Source organism: Micropterus salmoides, unplaced genomic scaffold, assembly GCF_014851395.1.
Source record: "Micropterus salmoides isolate LMB-PRFRI ecotype aquatic unplaced genomic scaffold, ASM1485139v1 Ms_hic_scaffold_16, whole genome shotgun sequence".
Classification (NCBI taxonomy): Eukaryota; Metazoa; Chordata; class Actinopteri; order Centrarchiformes; family Centrarchidae; genus Micropterus; species Micropterus salmoides.
This window is the reverse complement of record NW_024040707.1, coordinates 2309850-2325758: the sequence shown is the minus strand read 5'-3', so window position 1 is coordinate 2325758 and position 15909 is coordinate 2309850. Positions and strand designations below refer to the sequence as shown.

General features: G+C 45.0%; 1 protein-coding gene across 7 annotated transcripts in view; it reads left to right on the top strand.

The window, feature by feature from the left end:
- Positions 1-15909, top strand: part of LOC119905009 (extracellular sulfatase Sulf-2-like) — a 120215-nt gene that overhangs the window by 97151 nt on the left and 7155 nt on the right. For 6 of the 7 annotated variants that reach the window (XM_038721666.1, XM_038721663.1, XM_038721664.1 and 3 more), the window contains 9 exons: positions 2474-2530; positions 2968-3097; positions 6827-7067; positions 9518-9719; positions 11655-11751; positions 11829-11923; positions 12028-12087; positions 13535-13704; positions 14691-14833. In XM_038721666.1, the coding sequence (XP_038577594.1) occupies positions 2474-2530; positions 2968-3097; positions 6827-7067; positions 9518-9719; positions 11655-11751; positions 11829-11923; positions 12028-12087; positions 13535-13704; positions 14691-14833 (1195 nt within the window). The remainder of the gene's footprint in view (positions 1-2473; positions 2531-2967; positions 3098-6826; positions 7068-9517; positions 9720-11654; positions 11752-11828; positions 11924-12027; positions 12088-13534; positions 13705-14690; positions 14834-15909) is intronic. The other variant, XM_038721667.1, reaches the window with a different exon arrangement.

Genomic DNA, 15909 nt, shown 5'->3' with positions numbered 1-15909 from the left:
ATGATATCTTTGGGAATCTTAAAACATGTGTCTGTATGTTCAGAGCAGGACTTTTTACCCAAATAGTGGCAGTTAAGCAGAGTTCTCACACCATTTGCCGCCCGGCGACCATCGGGCTGTGATCAGGGGTAAATCAGCGGTCGCCAGTCGTTACGAGTGAACTACTCAATGACGCATTAAAACGTACCGCTGACACATCGCCGACGTCTGCCAGATATCTAAATAGGAGTAAATATCTGGAGGAGTCGGCCGACTCGACGTCCACATCCAGCCAATGAGAGCAGGCAGCTACTTTTCACTGCTAAACACTTTTTCCTCCCCTCCAGCTCTCTGTAGCTCAGACGATCGCTGCTACCTGCTGTGCTGATCCATCCTTTCACCCAGATTCTTTGTCTTTATAATAACAAACAGATGTTTCCTGTGTAGATTCGCGTCATTTCCTGTTTCACATTTCACGTGTTTTCTTGACAAATCGTGGTTTGGAGACCAGCGTCAGGTGACTCAGCCGCTGTCAGCTGGTGTAGTGTGTGACCCCCTGTCACCGATCACATAGTGTAAACGCTACAACGACTTCAAGACTCGCGTCACAAGACGGCAGGTCGTGTAGTGTGAACGGCACGGCCATCGGCCGATGCTGAAAGTCATGTAGTCTGCACGAGATATTAAGTGTTAAGGGTTTAAAGCACCTTCATGTAGCCTCCATGAGCTTCATCCACTGCTGTCTCTCTCGTCACGCCCCCCAACTCTCAGTTTAAAAACCTACTTCAATCATAGCCTGTATAAAAGAAGAGGGCGTAGTCATGGTGAGTTTTTGTGACCATATTTGGACGAGACGGTGGAGCTAATGGCCGTGTGCGGAGCTAGCTAGCTTGCTTAGCGAGGTGCGTCTGTAGAAAGTGAACAGCCGACTCCTAATAAGCTTTTTCAGCGGCGCTGGTTAAATTTACACAGTGCCGAGGGTACGGGTCACTCTAGCCTGATTGACAGGTCGCCATGGTAACGACTCATAGTTAATCCCGCCCTAAAGCCTCCCCTGCTTCCTGGTCTCTGTTCCTCTAAATGGGACCATAATTTACTAAATGAACATCACGCTGTGTTGAAGAAGACTTGAAACTAGCGACTGAGACCAGAAACTCATCAGGAAAGTGTTTACTGAGGGAATAAATCAGCTGGCAAGTAGAAACATTTTACCATTATTTCTTTTTGCGACCAGAAGAGTCGCCCCCTGGTGGCCGTTATATAGAATGTAGGTTTAAGGGACTTCCGCGTTGGATCCACGTCCCAGACCGGAAGCTTCCTCCTTTATTTCAACAACAGCCACTTTGGAGATTTACTCTGTGTGGTTGCTTTTGACAAAACTCATCTTAGTTACATCATCAAGTAAATAACTTTGATCAAACTCCCAGAAGCTGGAAGACGCTCCACTGGAACAGCTGGGGTTGGGGGCCTTGTTCTTGGGCACCTCAGTGGTGTTAATGATAGAGGGGCCAGTGCTTCTCCTTCCTTTCCACACCCATGTATTAGACGTCTTTATCCTGCCTGATCTGGGGATTGAACCGTAGAACACTTTCATTGTGCTGCACTGACAGCTGTCTATCAAGTGTTTTTAGCTGCAGAGAGGAAATTACAGCCCTTCTTAAAGCATGACTCAGACCTCTTTGTGGGAGAAAAGGTGCACAGAATTATAATTTTATTTTCCAATGCCTTTGTGTGCGTTGCAGTTTCACTTCTGCACTATTTTTTTGTTTTAAACACAGTTGTTTCTGCAAATCGATAAAAAGAAAAAGACGACTGGAAAAAGTCCTGCAGCTGTTTCCACCACGTTCTTTTTTTTTTTTTTTTACTGCGGCAAGAAAATCAAAATATTATTCCTACAAGTTAAAGTTACAAACAGAACAGAATAGAAACCAGATGGAGTCGGTCATTTAATGAGGGGAGACAGAGTGTGTATTATGAACATAATATAAATGTGTGTAATTTTTGACTTGAACTGAAATGAACTCTGAAATAAAATGCTCTGTACATGAAGCTGCAAACAGAACTTTCATCTAACTCAGGTTTATATATATAAACCTGAGTTAGATGAAATCTAAGTAGTTCAAGTCCAGTGAAAAACCTTAATGGTACAAAAGTAAGCAGCAAAGTTAAAAACAATGTTTACGTCACCAAGACAGACTTTTTCAGATATCAAATTACCGATTATATACAGTATATATAAAAAATATTTTTTGCAAACACAGGTCAGGTACAAGTCACTTGTGATTTAAAAAAAGTAAATGAGTAACTGTAATGACCACCACGTCAGTTTCTTGGTTGAACATTTAGCTGCTGGTTTGCTAAAGAGATTTTGCCTCTTGTGTTTCTGGAGTTGACGTTAGGAGAAAAAGACAAAGAGGGGAAGGATGACGGGAGGAGGCGATGGCTGTGCTTATTGTTGGTGAACTTACAGTGCTGTTTTCTTCTTCTTCTTCAGGTTCCAAGTGAACAAGAAGCCAAAGGTGTGGAGAGACTCGTTTCTGGTGGAGAGAGGGTAAAAACTTTAGATATATATATATACCTGATGCTGCTGCTGCATGACAGCACATATTACAACCTCACAGCCACTGTCACTGCTGCTAGGATCACTGCTACCGCTACAGTTAATATGATTACAAATTGAATTAGAATTAATTAATATATATAATAATTAATTAGTTCTAATACAGTAAATACTGCAGGAGTAGCTCAAGAGAACAATTTTTTATTAATATTTTGTTTTGTTTCTTTGGCATGTAGTACTAATTGTAGTGCAGTTATGTTAGCACAACATTGCTAATTAGTACTTAAACATAAAGTACAGCTGAGGTTGATGGGTCATAAACTGGACAGTTTAAACCGTTGACCAAATGATGGTGGAAAACGTTCAGCAGGAAATAAACGGTGTCCGGCGTTTCTAACTTGCCTCCTGCCTGTTGGGTCTGTTAACAGGAAGCTGCTGCACCTGCATGTCGAGGGAAAGGAAGTGTCGCAGGAGGAGAACTTCCTGCCCAAACACCAACGAGTAAAAGACCTCTGTCAGAGAGCCGAGTACCAGACGCCCTGTCAGCAGACTGGACAGGTACAGTACTGTTTTACTCCTGATCCCAGTACTTTACTCCTGATCCCAATACTTTACTCCTGATCCCAGTACTTTACTCCTGATCCCAGTACTTTACTCCTGATCCCAGTACTTTACTCCTGATCCCAGTACTTTACTCCTGATCCCAGTACTTTATTCCTGATCCCAATACTTTACTCCTGATCCCAATACTTTACTCCTGATCCCAATACTTTACTCCTGATCCCAGTACTTTACTCCTGATCCCAGTACTTTACTCCTGATCCCCGTACTTTACTCCTGATCCCCGTACTTTACTCCTGATCCCAATACTTTACTCCTGATCCCAGTACTTTCCTTCTGATCCCAATATTTTACTCCTGATCCCAATATTTTACTCCTGATCCCAGTACTTTACTTCTGATCCCAGTACTTTACTCCTGATCCCAATACTTTACTCCTGATCCCAGTACTTTACTTCTGATCCCAATATTTTACTCCTGATCCCCGTACTTTACTCCTGATCCCCGTACTTTACTCTTGATCCCAGTACTTTATTTCTGATCCCAATACTTTACTCCTGATCCCCGTACTTTACTCCTGATCCCAATACTTTACTCCCGATCCCCGTACTTTACTCCTGATCCCCGTACTTTACTCTTGATCCCAGTACTTTATTTCTGATCCCAATACTTTACTCCTGATCCCAATACTTTACTCCTGATCCCAATACTTTACTCCTGATCCCCGTACTTTACTTCTGATCCCAATATTTTACTCCTGATCCCCGTACTTTACTCCTGATCCCAATACTTTATTCCTGATCCCAATACTTTACTCCTGATCCCAGTACTTTACTTCTGATCCCAATACTTTACTCCTGATCCCAATATTTTACTCCTGATCCCAATACTTTACTCCTGATCCCAGTACTTTACTTCTGATCCCAATATTTTACTCCTGATCCCAGTACTTTACTTCTGATCCCAATATTTTACTTCTGATCCCAATACTTTACTCCTGATCCCAATACTTTACTCCTGATCCCAATACTTTATTCCTGATCCCAATACTTTATTCCTGATCCTAATACTTTATTCCTGGTCCCAATATTTCACTCCTGATCCCAATACTTTATTCCTGATCCCAATACTTTACTCCTGATCCCAATACTTTACTCCTGATCCCAATACTTTATTCCTGATCCCAATACTTTACTCCTGATCCCAATACTTTACTCCTGATCCCAATACTTTACTCCTGATCCCAATATTTTACTCCTGATCCCAATACTTTATTCAGTGTATTACAGTGCTGTATTATACTTTATCCTGATCTGATCCTAATAACTTAATCCTCGTCCCATTATTCAGTATTCATACTTCACATTATAAACATAAAATAATAAATGACGTCTTCCACTCTTTTCAGATGTTAAAAAGGACAAACTGGTAAACTGCTCCTTGTATTTTCTTACCCAGACTTGTGTTTCTGCAGAACAATCCTCACTAAAGAGTTTTTATGAAACAAATGCGGGAAAACTGAGATGGCTGCTGCTGTAATAAACAGAGACTTGAAAGAAACACAGACGAACAATAAGAGACTTCTGTCAGGGAGATAAAAACCAGATGTCATCTCAGCAAACCAGACAGATGCAATAACAGCAGTAATTACTAGAAGGAACAGAACACAATGGACTCAATCAAAGAGAACAGACGTGAAGAGAATCGGGATGGAGCAGCACAACACAAACTTTTCTCCAAGACGTTTGGAGAGCTACATCACTGCGTGTTTGTGTGTGTGTTCATGCTTGTTTGAGGTTAATTACACTTGTCGAAAAATCCCTCCAGCCAGTTGATTAGTCTCTTAGCAACAGTGTCTGCCGGCTGCAGGATCGCACTGACAAACTGTGTGTGTTTGTAATTAACAATTCAGACATTTGTCACTCTTTAATAACCAAGTGCAACAGTAGAAATTCACTCAGCTCCTGCTAATGAGCAACTGCAGAGTGACACAATAACCGATGTTTGGAGCCAAAGAAAACCTCAGCACAGAGCTGGACCTGCTGACCGTCAGGGGATCTGCAGTGTTTTAGTAGTGGTGAAGGGCTGACGGGTAGGTCCTCCTTCCAAGTTTATCCCAAAGGTGTTCTGGGAGGTTGAGGAATGGCATCGCAACGCTGTCTGATGTCCAGAGGCAGGCAGGACTGACCTCTCATTCAGGAAATATTGTTTGATTGATAGCTGCCTATTCTAATAAATTGTGGATGGTGGTGAAACAGCCCGAAAACCACTGTGGAAAACCAAAATACGTAATTAATCTAAAGAAAGATTTCTTTTTGTGACATCTAGGCATCTGAAGGTGCACGTTTTGTGTTATTTGTAAAGCGGTTAAATGTGTTGATTTGTTTGTAAACTAACGGCTAAAGCCGTGTACTAGTATGACTTGTATGTAGTACATATTTTGGGACAGATGTTGTGTTAACATGTCAGAATGGGCCTTTAGGGGGCGTCTCGCACGACAGTAAGCATGATCGGTACGTAATGAGTTACCTTACGATGGTAATCTATACAAGGCTCACCAATGCCAAGCCAGCATGGTTGTAATGGAACACTTTACGTTACGTAAAGGTGAACTGTATTCTGTTAAAGTCACACAATAAAAGACTTAATCAGCTTACTGATATATTTATTTAAAATGGGGATTATTGACAGGATTACAATCCTTTTTTAAACTACTGTGCACATGTGCATGAATGATCCCACAGTACCACTCCACTGAAACGTGCTGGTGAAACCATCAACTCATGTAGCAACGCCTTCACTGGGGGGAAATTTACAAACAATATTGTTTGTAAATCAGAAAACGGGAGAAACATAAACTTTGCTTGCCAGCTGTTCAATTCCGGTCACTATCCAAAGACTAAATACAGTTTTTAACAGATAATTAGTAATTGTATTGCAGTACATTTTTAAAGTTACCCTCCCATCCCAACTGCCAGCCAGTTTAAGGGAGGCAGGCAGGATCGACCACATTCAGGAAATATTGATTGATTGAAAGAGAGAAGCTGCTTGGCTGCAGTGAGTGCAGCTACAGAGTGTTAATAAGAAGCTGTATAATTTATAACTTGTAGACAGCTGTTAACACATTATGCTTACAATCTTGGCCACCATGTTTTCTGTTCCGCCTGCTTTGGACCACATCACACACTGTGCCCACTAAAATGTGGTCTGACTGCACCTTCACCTTCTCTACTCTTCACCTGCATGTATTTGTCTTTACTGTGAGGCAGCTACATTTCAAAATGACTGAGCGGGTTGTTCGTTCAGGCGGAGCCCTGAAGTCACTCTTGCATCAGCTGTGTCGCTCATGCTTCACCATCAGTGGCTCGTTTATCAGCTGTTTGGCTACCAGCTGTTTTAGCCTGACACAACTCAGAATTACAGTTTGCTCCCTCCACAACTTTCTCCTTATGTAACAAGCCTTTATTGTTGTTGACTAAGATTCAGTCCTGTTTGTTTGAGAGCTCCCTCAAACGGCAGAGCCTTTCCTGTCCAGCCATTCGCTATAAATGGTAAATTCACTGACGTCCGAGACCGTGATCCCCAAAGTATCCACCTTTCAGCTTGACAACCATGAGTGCTGAAGGTGCAGAGGGGTTTAGAGAAGGCGTAGTCACGTTAGTTAGGTTTAAGGTTGAGAGTCAAACCTGTTATAATCATTCCTCTGCTTGTTTGCTTGTGTGTGCAGAAGTGGCAGTGTGTGGAGGACGCCACGGGGAAGCTTCGGCTCTTCAAATGTAAGAACGAAGGGGGAGGAGCTAACAACTTCCAGAGGGACGTGACTGGTCGGCAGCGTCCACTCAGCATCAAGTCTCAGCTGTACCGGAAATCCAACGGCTGCCACTGCGACCTCCGAGACCTCCGGCCTCTGAACCTGCGGCCCTCCACGATGAGGCCCTTCAACAACAAACCTTTCTTCTCCAAGAAGAGTGAGTGCTCATTGTTCAGTCCAACAGGGGGCAGCAGGGGGCAGCAGGGGGCAGCAGGGTGCTGCAGGGGGCAGCAGGGTGCTGCAGGGGGCAGCAGGGGGCAGCGGGGGACTGCAGGGTGCTGCAGGGGCAGCAGGGTGCTGCAGGGGGCAGCAGGGGGCAGCAGGGTGCTGCAGGGGCAGCAGGGTGCTGCAGGGGGCAGCAGGGGGCAGCGGGGGACTGCAGGGTGCTGCAGGGGGCAGCAGGGTGCTGCAGGGGGCAGCGGGGACTGCAGGGTGCTGCAGGGGGCAGCAGGGTGCTGCAGGGGGCAGCGGGGGACTGCAGGGTGCTGCAGGGGCAGCAGGGTGCTGCAGGGGGCAGCAGGGGGCAGCAGGGTGCTGCAGGGGCAGCAGGGTGCTGCAGGGGGCAGCAGGGGGCAGCGGGGGACTGCAGGGTGCTGCAGGGGGCAGCAGGGTGCTGCAGGGGGCAGCGGGGGACTGCAGGGTGCTGCAGGGGGCAGCAGGGTGCTGCAGGGGGCAGCAGGGTGCTGCAGGGGGCAGCGGGGGACTGCAGGGGGCAGCGGGGGACTGCAGGGTGCTGCAGGGGGCAGCAGGGTGCTGCAGGGGGCAGCGGGGTGCTGCAGGGGGCAGCGGGGGACTGCAGGGTGCTGCAGGGGGCAGCAGGGGGCAGCGAGGGACTGCAGGGTGCTGCAGGGGGCAGCAGGGTGCTGCAGGGGGCAGCAGGGGACTGCAGGGGGCTGCAGGGGGCAGCAGGGGGCAGCGGGGGACTGCAGGGTGCTGCAGGGGGCAGCAGGGGGCAGCAGGGTGCTGCAGGGGGCAGCAGGGGGCAGCGGGGGACTGCAGGGTGCTGCAGGGGGCAGCAGGGGGCAGCGGGGGACTGCAGGGTGCTGCAGGGGGCAGCAGGGGGCAGCGGGGGACTGCAGGGTGCTGCAGGGGGCAGCAGGGTGCTGCAGGGGGCAGCAGGGGGCAGCGGGGTGCTGCAGGGTGCTGCAGGGTGCTGCAGGGGGCAGCAGGGGGCAGCGGGGGACTGCAGGGTGCTGCAGGGGGCAGCAGGGTGCTGCAGGGGGCAGCAGGGGGCAGCGGGGGACTGCAGGGTGCTGCAGGGGGGCAGCAGGGGGCAGCGGGGGACTGCAGGGTGCTGCAGGGGGCAGCAGGGTGCTGCAGGGGGCAGCAGGGGGCAGCGGGGGACTGCAGGGTGCTGCAGGGTGCTGCAGGGTGCTGCAGGGGGATAGGGGGGGCAGCAGGGGGCAGCAGGGGGCAGTGGGGGACTGCAGGGTGCTGCAGGGGGCTGCAGGGGGCTGCAGGGGACTGCAGGGGGCTGCAGGGGGCTGCAGGGGACTGCAGGGGGCTGCGGTTCGTTAGGGTTGAGGGTCGTCTTGTGATTTTTCCAGAACAGTTCTCTTGTTCTTCTTGGACTCTGATTTGGGGATGTCTGATTAAACACCTTGCAGAACTACCTGCAGATTCTGAATTCTGCTTGTTTCAGTTAGTGGTAGAAAGTATTTAAGTACGTAATGTATATTAAGTAAGTACAAATTTGAGGTACCTGTACTTTACTTTTCACGCCACTTTCTACTTCTACTCCACCACATGTCAGAGGGAGATATTGTGCTTTTTACTTAACTACTTACAAAGTGTTGTGAATGTGTCACTTTGGGACTCAAGATATGCTTAAAAAAAAGGAAAAATTCTGATTACTAAAACTCTACACACCCCTAAACTGAGCCCTTATGTCCCCACCACTTTTCAACACAAAGTGGCGCCCTTGGTTCAGTGAACATGTGAGTTCATCTTGTTGTACCTGTTATGTGTAAAAAATAGTTGTTGCCTGTTTTGTTTGTTATCAGCGACACTATTTATGGCTCTCTACAAGACTGCGAGTGCTGCATTATGGCCGCTGTTAGCTCAGCCCCCCTTCTGACTAACAGACTCTCAGGTGTTTTGTATGTAGAGAACATGTTCATCTAAAAAAGTCTGAATATCGTGGAAAAATTGAGCACCAGAAGAGCCGATCAGAGCTCTTCTCAGGTCAACATTTCTGTATTATAAATTCTTTAGTCTAAAATTCATTTTGAGACACTGGAGTTTTGATTTTTGATCAGCTGTAAGCGGTTATCATCAAGATTAAAACAAAGAAAATATTTCACTTTCTGTGTAATGAATCTAGAATAAATTTTAACATATCTGGTTCTCTGTGGAACTGGTGTCTCAGAGCTGCTGGACTGGTTTCAGCCGGCTCTCCTGGCTCTCTGATGCGACGCTGACCTCTAGTGTTTGAGGTCAGAACTGCACCCCCCCCCCATGATGATGGACACCGTTGAGGTTCTTCCTTTTTTAAAACAGTTCTTCCTTTTTTTTATCTTGTTACTTTCCCAGGAGACGTAAAACTCGTTAATCGTATTGTTCAGTGAGAAATGTGTGTCGTTGATAAAGTCTCTGTGTGTGTCTCAGAGTTCAAAGCCCTGAAGAGTTACTCCAGGAACCGGTACAGCCGCTCCGTGTCCATGACGAACAGTTACCCCGTTAACGACAGCGTGGTGGACGGGGCCGGCTGGGCTCAGCTGATAGGAGACGAGACTGAGGACGAGTTCAGCGGGATGGGAGGCGGTCCCAACGGCGTGTCCCTGCCCAACTCCCACAAAGTCACACACAGGTGAGTTATAGGTTTGTGTGTGCGACAGACTGCATCATGGTTATACCGCGGGGCTTTTCTGCACGGTGCAGTTCATATAAAACAGCTTCGTTTACACTCAACGCAACTTAACTAAACTCCAATGCTGGTCTCTGTCCAGCTTTCACTGTAATTAGCACCAGATTTTATATTCTTTTTTAATTAAGTCACCTACGGGCCACTACGTGCAAGAAACAACTGAACTCTCCGATTCTGTTCAGTGAACTCAACTATTTAGTGGTGGAGAGGATGATGTGATTTAAAGCTTTTGATTATTAATCATTAGAGATTAAAGATTCATATTCATAGATATCCATAGGTGTCATTGACGCTGAAAGCATCTGCTAAAAGTTTTCTGAAAATTAGCTTGCAACAAGAAATGTTAAATAACAAATAAAAATTCTATGAGAAAGGTTTACTTGCACAAAGGGAAATCATGAAATGCAATTTAAATATAGAAGAAACAGATCTGCCTTGTCCAAAAAAAAGGAACTTAGGCAAAAAACAATTGATTACTGCATGATATTCGATAATATTTTTATACTCTGAATTGTCACGAGTCACATGAATTTTGTTTCCCTTCATGTAAATAAAGACATTCCCACCATAAATTGGTGCAGAAAATGTCTCTAAGTTGCAGGAAATTAAGAGTTTAATGCTAAAAATGTTGAATATTTCTTCTGAAAGGCATTGGAGTATCTTGTCTTCTCGTCGTGTTTCGTCACACCCCTAATCTGAGCCCTTAAATGTCCCCACCACATTCAACACAAACTGACGCCCTTGTTGATTTCAGTTACAATTATAAAATAAAACTTTGATTTACTGTTGAGTAATATATGGATTAGTACTTATTACCTAGTGGCATGAAATGTTTGGAGGAAGGTTTTTCATCATGTTAGCATGAAATGCTAAAAAGGGAGAAATGTAATGGAAGTCCAAACATAGTGATGCAAGGATTCATGTAACTCCGGGACTCAGAGAGACTCGTGTGTGATGTGATGCTGAAAATGTGTAAACGAAACAGTCAAAGCATCTCTGTTCTCTGTGCTGTCCAGACTTCAGGGACAACGTGTCTCTGTCGGATGACAAATAACTCGGCCCTCAGCTCTCCGCACTCATTCCAGTTTACATGTTGATGCGAGTCCTTCTGCAGATGATTGAATAAAGAAAGACAAGTGCTAACCTCGGGTGTTTATTTGGAAACAAGAGTTGCCATCACAGCTAAGTACAAACCTGTAAAATGAAGCTTCATCTCTTCAGATGCCAACACAAAGGGCGGAACGCTGGTTCAAACCTTCAATACCGAATCCTGGTGGGAGAACTACTACATAAGGTCCTATGATCAGCCAGAGAACATGATAAACATGATAAAAAGAGACAGAAAGAGACTGATGCGCCGAGTAAATCATCTTTAGAGGCGAGCGGGTAGGAAGCCGGCTTAAACCGAACTGTTTTGAACTTTTTCGAGACAGTTAAGGGAACCTAAACAGTTAATGACCTTCGCCGCTCTCTGTTATTCATTAAACATAATCCAATAACTTCACACAGCTGCAGCGCTGTGTGTAGCGTACACACCTGAAGTTAGTAGTGACTATTATTTACTTAAAGACTCTTTCAGTCTTTTCCAGAACATATGTTCACATGAGGAGCACCGAGCTCTCCGTCCGAAAAGGTCTTTAATGCGTCCAAGCCGGACTTAAACTCTCATCTAACTCTTATCTAACTACAGTCAGCGGTGGCGGGAACTAAATGTTGCGTAACTGCCTCGTCGGCACAGACAGAACGAGTCCTCGACGGCTCAGATTGCTCTGCTGAATCCACCAGCTGTGTGAATCACTGTGAATTATTAAGAGGAATAACACATTCAGGGGAAAGTGTGAACATTATTATTATATTGTTATTCCTGTTTTGCTGCAGATGCTCCATTCTGCCGAACGCCACCGTGAAGTGTGACACGGGAGTTTATCAGTCCCTGCAGGCCTGGAAGGACCACAAGCTGCACATCGACCACGAGGTAACACACAGCTGACCGACTGGCTGACTGACTGACTCTCAGTGCTTCACTGACCGAACGTCTTCTCGCTCTGTCAGATTGAGACGCTGCAGACCAAGATAAAGAACCTGCGAGAGGTCAGAGGTCACCTGAAGAAGGCCCGCCCCCTGGAGTGTGACTGCAATAAGTACCTGTAAGTGACGACGAGCATGCTTACACGCCACAGTGCCATGCCTGAACGCAGACGCAGGGAGAATGGTCGCGCTTACAGCTGGTGTTGATGTGTATGTGTTTCAGGTATAAGTCCAAACTGAAGAATAAGCTGAGGTACAGAGGAGGTGGCCTGCACCCCTTCAGGTGGGACTGAGACATTAAAATGTCGCTGTTAAAAGACAAAAAGGAAGAAGCAGACAGCAGCAAATGACATTTCTTCTTTCATTTTAAGTGAAACCGGGCGATAAAACACTGATGTTGTCCTGTGTCAAATGTCCTGCTTAGTTTTTGTCATATTTAGTCCACTGAATATTATTTTTTTTAGTCAAGTTTTAGTTGACTAAAAGTCTGGCTGTTTTAGTAAAAAGAAAATCAAAAGCATTTTAGTCTAGTTTTAGTCATTAACCATCATTTTAGTCTTTTCTAACTCATTAGTATAATTTTGATTATCAGTTTGGTCAATCTGCTCAAACCAAAATAGAGACATGATTGGAATTTTAGCTCTGTTCTCATTTTTATTGCAAAGGAGACATTAACTTAGCTCAGTTCCCAGGTGGTCAGCCTTGATACGCCGCTTCAAGCTCGCAGTGTTTTTTTCCAACAATCTTATGACCACATCAGTGTGTGAATGATGACAGAGACATATAGAGATTAATGGCAATAAAGCAGCTGTCAATATTTTAGAGAGCCCCGAAATATCACTTGATATCAGCTTTTAGGGGAGCTGATATCTAAGCGCCTCTTTCTCCCAAGCATGTTGTGTTCATCCTCCATAGTAACTTTTTCCTCGCCCACCAGGCGTCGCCTCGGTCGCCCAGCGTTCAAAGCACAGGAAGAAATGAATAAACACGCTGTTCAGGTGGAACAATTTAGAGGGAGAAAATCTGGCCTGTAATATTTTGTCTCCTCATTATACTGACAAAAAGAAAGGTTTTTATTTTATGAATTACATTTTTTTTTACATTTTTCATCAACAATATTGCACGTTAATATAGTCACAGTCAGTGTTTAAGGACATTGTCGCCGTCTCATCTTCGTCTCGTTATAGTCACGGGGAAAAAAAGGTCGTTGATGAAAATATTTCGTTTAGTTTCGTCTGACGAAAGTAACCAGGTCTGTTCCGGTCTGGGTCAGCTGGTGTTAAAATCCTGTAATAAGTGTAATAAGCTTCTGATGTGAAGCCTTCACACGCTGCCGATCGTTCACACAAAGACGTCTTTGAACATGTTTGATATGTACGTACGTTGGCGACTGATGATGTCGTCCGTGTGTCGGCGTAAATCAACATCTTTACCTGAAGTTAGTTTTGTTTGACAAAATTCACTCAGCTCTGCTTCCCTCTCTTCAGTCCTACACTCCTCCATCCAGGATCTCACCAGACTCAGCTTTCTTTCTCCTGGTTTTGGCCTTTTCAGCACAAATAAAGAAGCAGCTGGTTGGCGTCCATTTTTGTTTTGGGCATGAGAAGATAAAAAGTTGTTAGAAAAGCAAGATGATGAAATAGGAGATAAAAAAAACTGGATGATCTGAATAAACAAACAAAAAATCCTGTCATGTTTCACCACAATTCAAAATGTTTGTGTGCGTGCAGGAAGGGCGGGGCTCGGGACAAGAAGGCGTGGCTTCTGAAGGAGCAGAAGAGGAGGAAGAAGATGAGGAAGTTGATCAAGAGGATCAAAAACAACGACACGTGTTCGATGCCCGGACTCACCTGCTTCACACACGACAACCAGCACTGGCACACTCCGCCCTACTGGACACGTACGACACACAAACACACCTACACACACTCTTTTCAACATTTGTTTAAATATTTATTTATTTAAGCTTTATTTGACCAGGAAGTCCCTTGAGATTGAAATCTCTTTTCCGAGGGAGACCTGGCCAAGACGTCACACCAGTTACAATTTAAATAGAAATACAGCAAACAAACAAACAAGCATCACGCATAAAGGAAAGGGACTAAGCCAGATCACATGTGGCAGTTACATTTTCCCCAGCTCAGTAAAAACCCTTGGAACCTGGTCAGAGAGCCACCTGGTGGAACGGAGATGAAATATTGTTCACAAATCTGTCAAAATCTGTGTTAGTGAGCACTTCTCCTTTGCCGAGATAATCCATCTACCTCACAGGTGTGGCATATCAAGATGCTGATCAGACAGCATGGGGATTACACAGGTTTGCCTTAGGCTGGCCACAATAAAAGGCCTTAGGCTGGCCACAATAAAAGGCCTTAGCCTGGCCGCAAGAAAAGGCCTTAGGCTGGCCGCAAGAAAAGGCCTTAGGCTGGCCGCAATAAAAGTCCTTAGGCTGGCCGTAAGAAAAGTCCTTAGGCTGGCCGCAATAAAAGGCCTTAGGCTGGCCGCAAGAAAAGGCCTTAGGCTGGCCGCAAGAAAAGGCCTTAGGCTGGCCGCAAGAAAAGGCCACTCGAATATGTGGGTAAAAGGTGCAGTTTGCGTGTCCTTACCAATATTATTTATAAACATCGAAAATTAAATCGGGGCTAAAGTCGAACCTTGAGGAACACCCTTGGAAATATCTAAAAAGTCTGGTTTAAGACCATCTATAGAAACACAGTGCATTTGCTCTGTAAGTTTTTGAACCAATTGACTGCTGTGTTTCCTATTCAAATATAACTTAATCTATCAACACAGATATTAATATTTATGATATATTTAAAGTGCTGCTTTACCAGAGATGTTGTGTGTGATATCTAAGTTGTGTTGTGATGTGTTTGTGTGTTGCAGTGGGTTCGTTCTGCGCCTGCACCAGCGCCAACAACAACACGTACTGGTGTCTGAGGACGATCAACGAGACCCACAACTTCCTGTTCTGTGAGTTTGCCACCGGCTTCCTGGAGTACTTCGACCTCAGCACAGACCCATACCAGGTACACACACACACTGTCTTGTGTGAATGATATGTAATACAAGCTTCACCTTTTGTAGATTCATGTGATTCAATATTATAAGCTCAAGGTTAACTTACTGGCTTGCTCATATTTCTGGTCTTCTTCGGCGAGAGATGTAATCCTTGCAGGAAATTGCTCCCCATCAAACTACGTCCACTAAAGAGCTTGTTTTTGCCGCTGACAGGCTCAATATTTTAACAACATTAAGGAAAATATCTCTCTTTTTTAAAAGAGTAAGATCCCTTTTTTTTTAACCTGAAACAGTTGCTATAACTCTTTTGTCAAAGCCACCAGACTCCATTAATAAAAACAGTAATTTTACATCTCTGATCTACCTCTGCCTTGGTCGGTAAGTTTGTTTGTGCTATTATGTGACTTTGGTGTTTTTAACCCTTTTAAACCCAAATTACACACAATAACACAAAGAAACTAACCAACCAAGGCAGCGGAAGACCAGCAACTCCTGTGTCATGCAAGATAAAATTGCAGTATTTATCAATGGGGTCTGGTGGCTTTGACGAGAGCGACGTAGTGACTGTTTCTGGTTAAACAAAAAGGATCTTACTCTTGTCTCTGTTGGGATCCTTCCCATAATGTTTCCAGACACTTGTGATAACAATCTGTAACAAGGTTTTACATTGCAGCCCTGTTTGCTGCTGCAGAGTGCAGAGTTCTCAGTCAATCTTAGACCAGTTTGAAAGTTTTTGTCCCTGTTTCGTCGCAGAGACAAACTTACCTAACTTCACAACATGTTGAATCTGCACTCTGGTCCTTTGGACCGCCCAGGAACAAATGTTACGAGGGCCATGTGACCTTGGTGATAAAAGACAGCGAAGGTTTTGGGATTCACACATAAACAAGATCCTCAGTTTTAGGAATTCTATTCATGCAGACCAAACCTGATCACCTCTTAAAACTTACATCACTGGTCTGTTGGAGTTCGTAGGTGATTTTCTGGTGTGAATGTGAATCTTGATTTTGTGTCACATGTTCTCAGAGTTAGATGCACCTTTACAGAAAACAAACCCTCAACCCGTCTCACTCTCTGTCTCTCT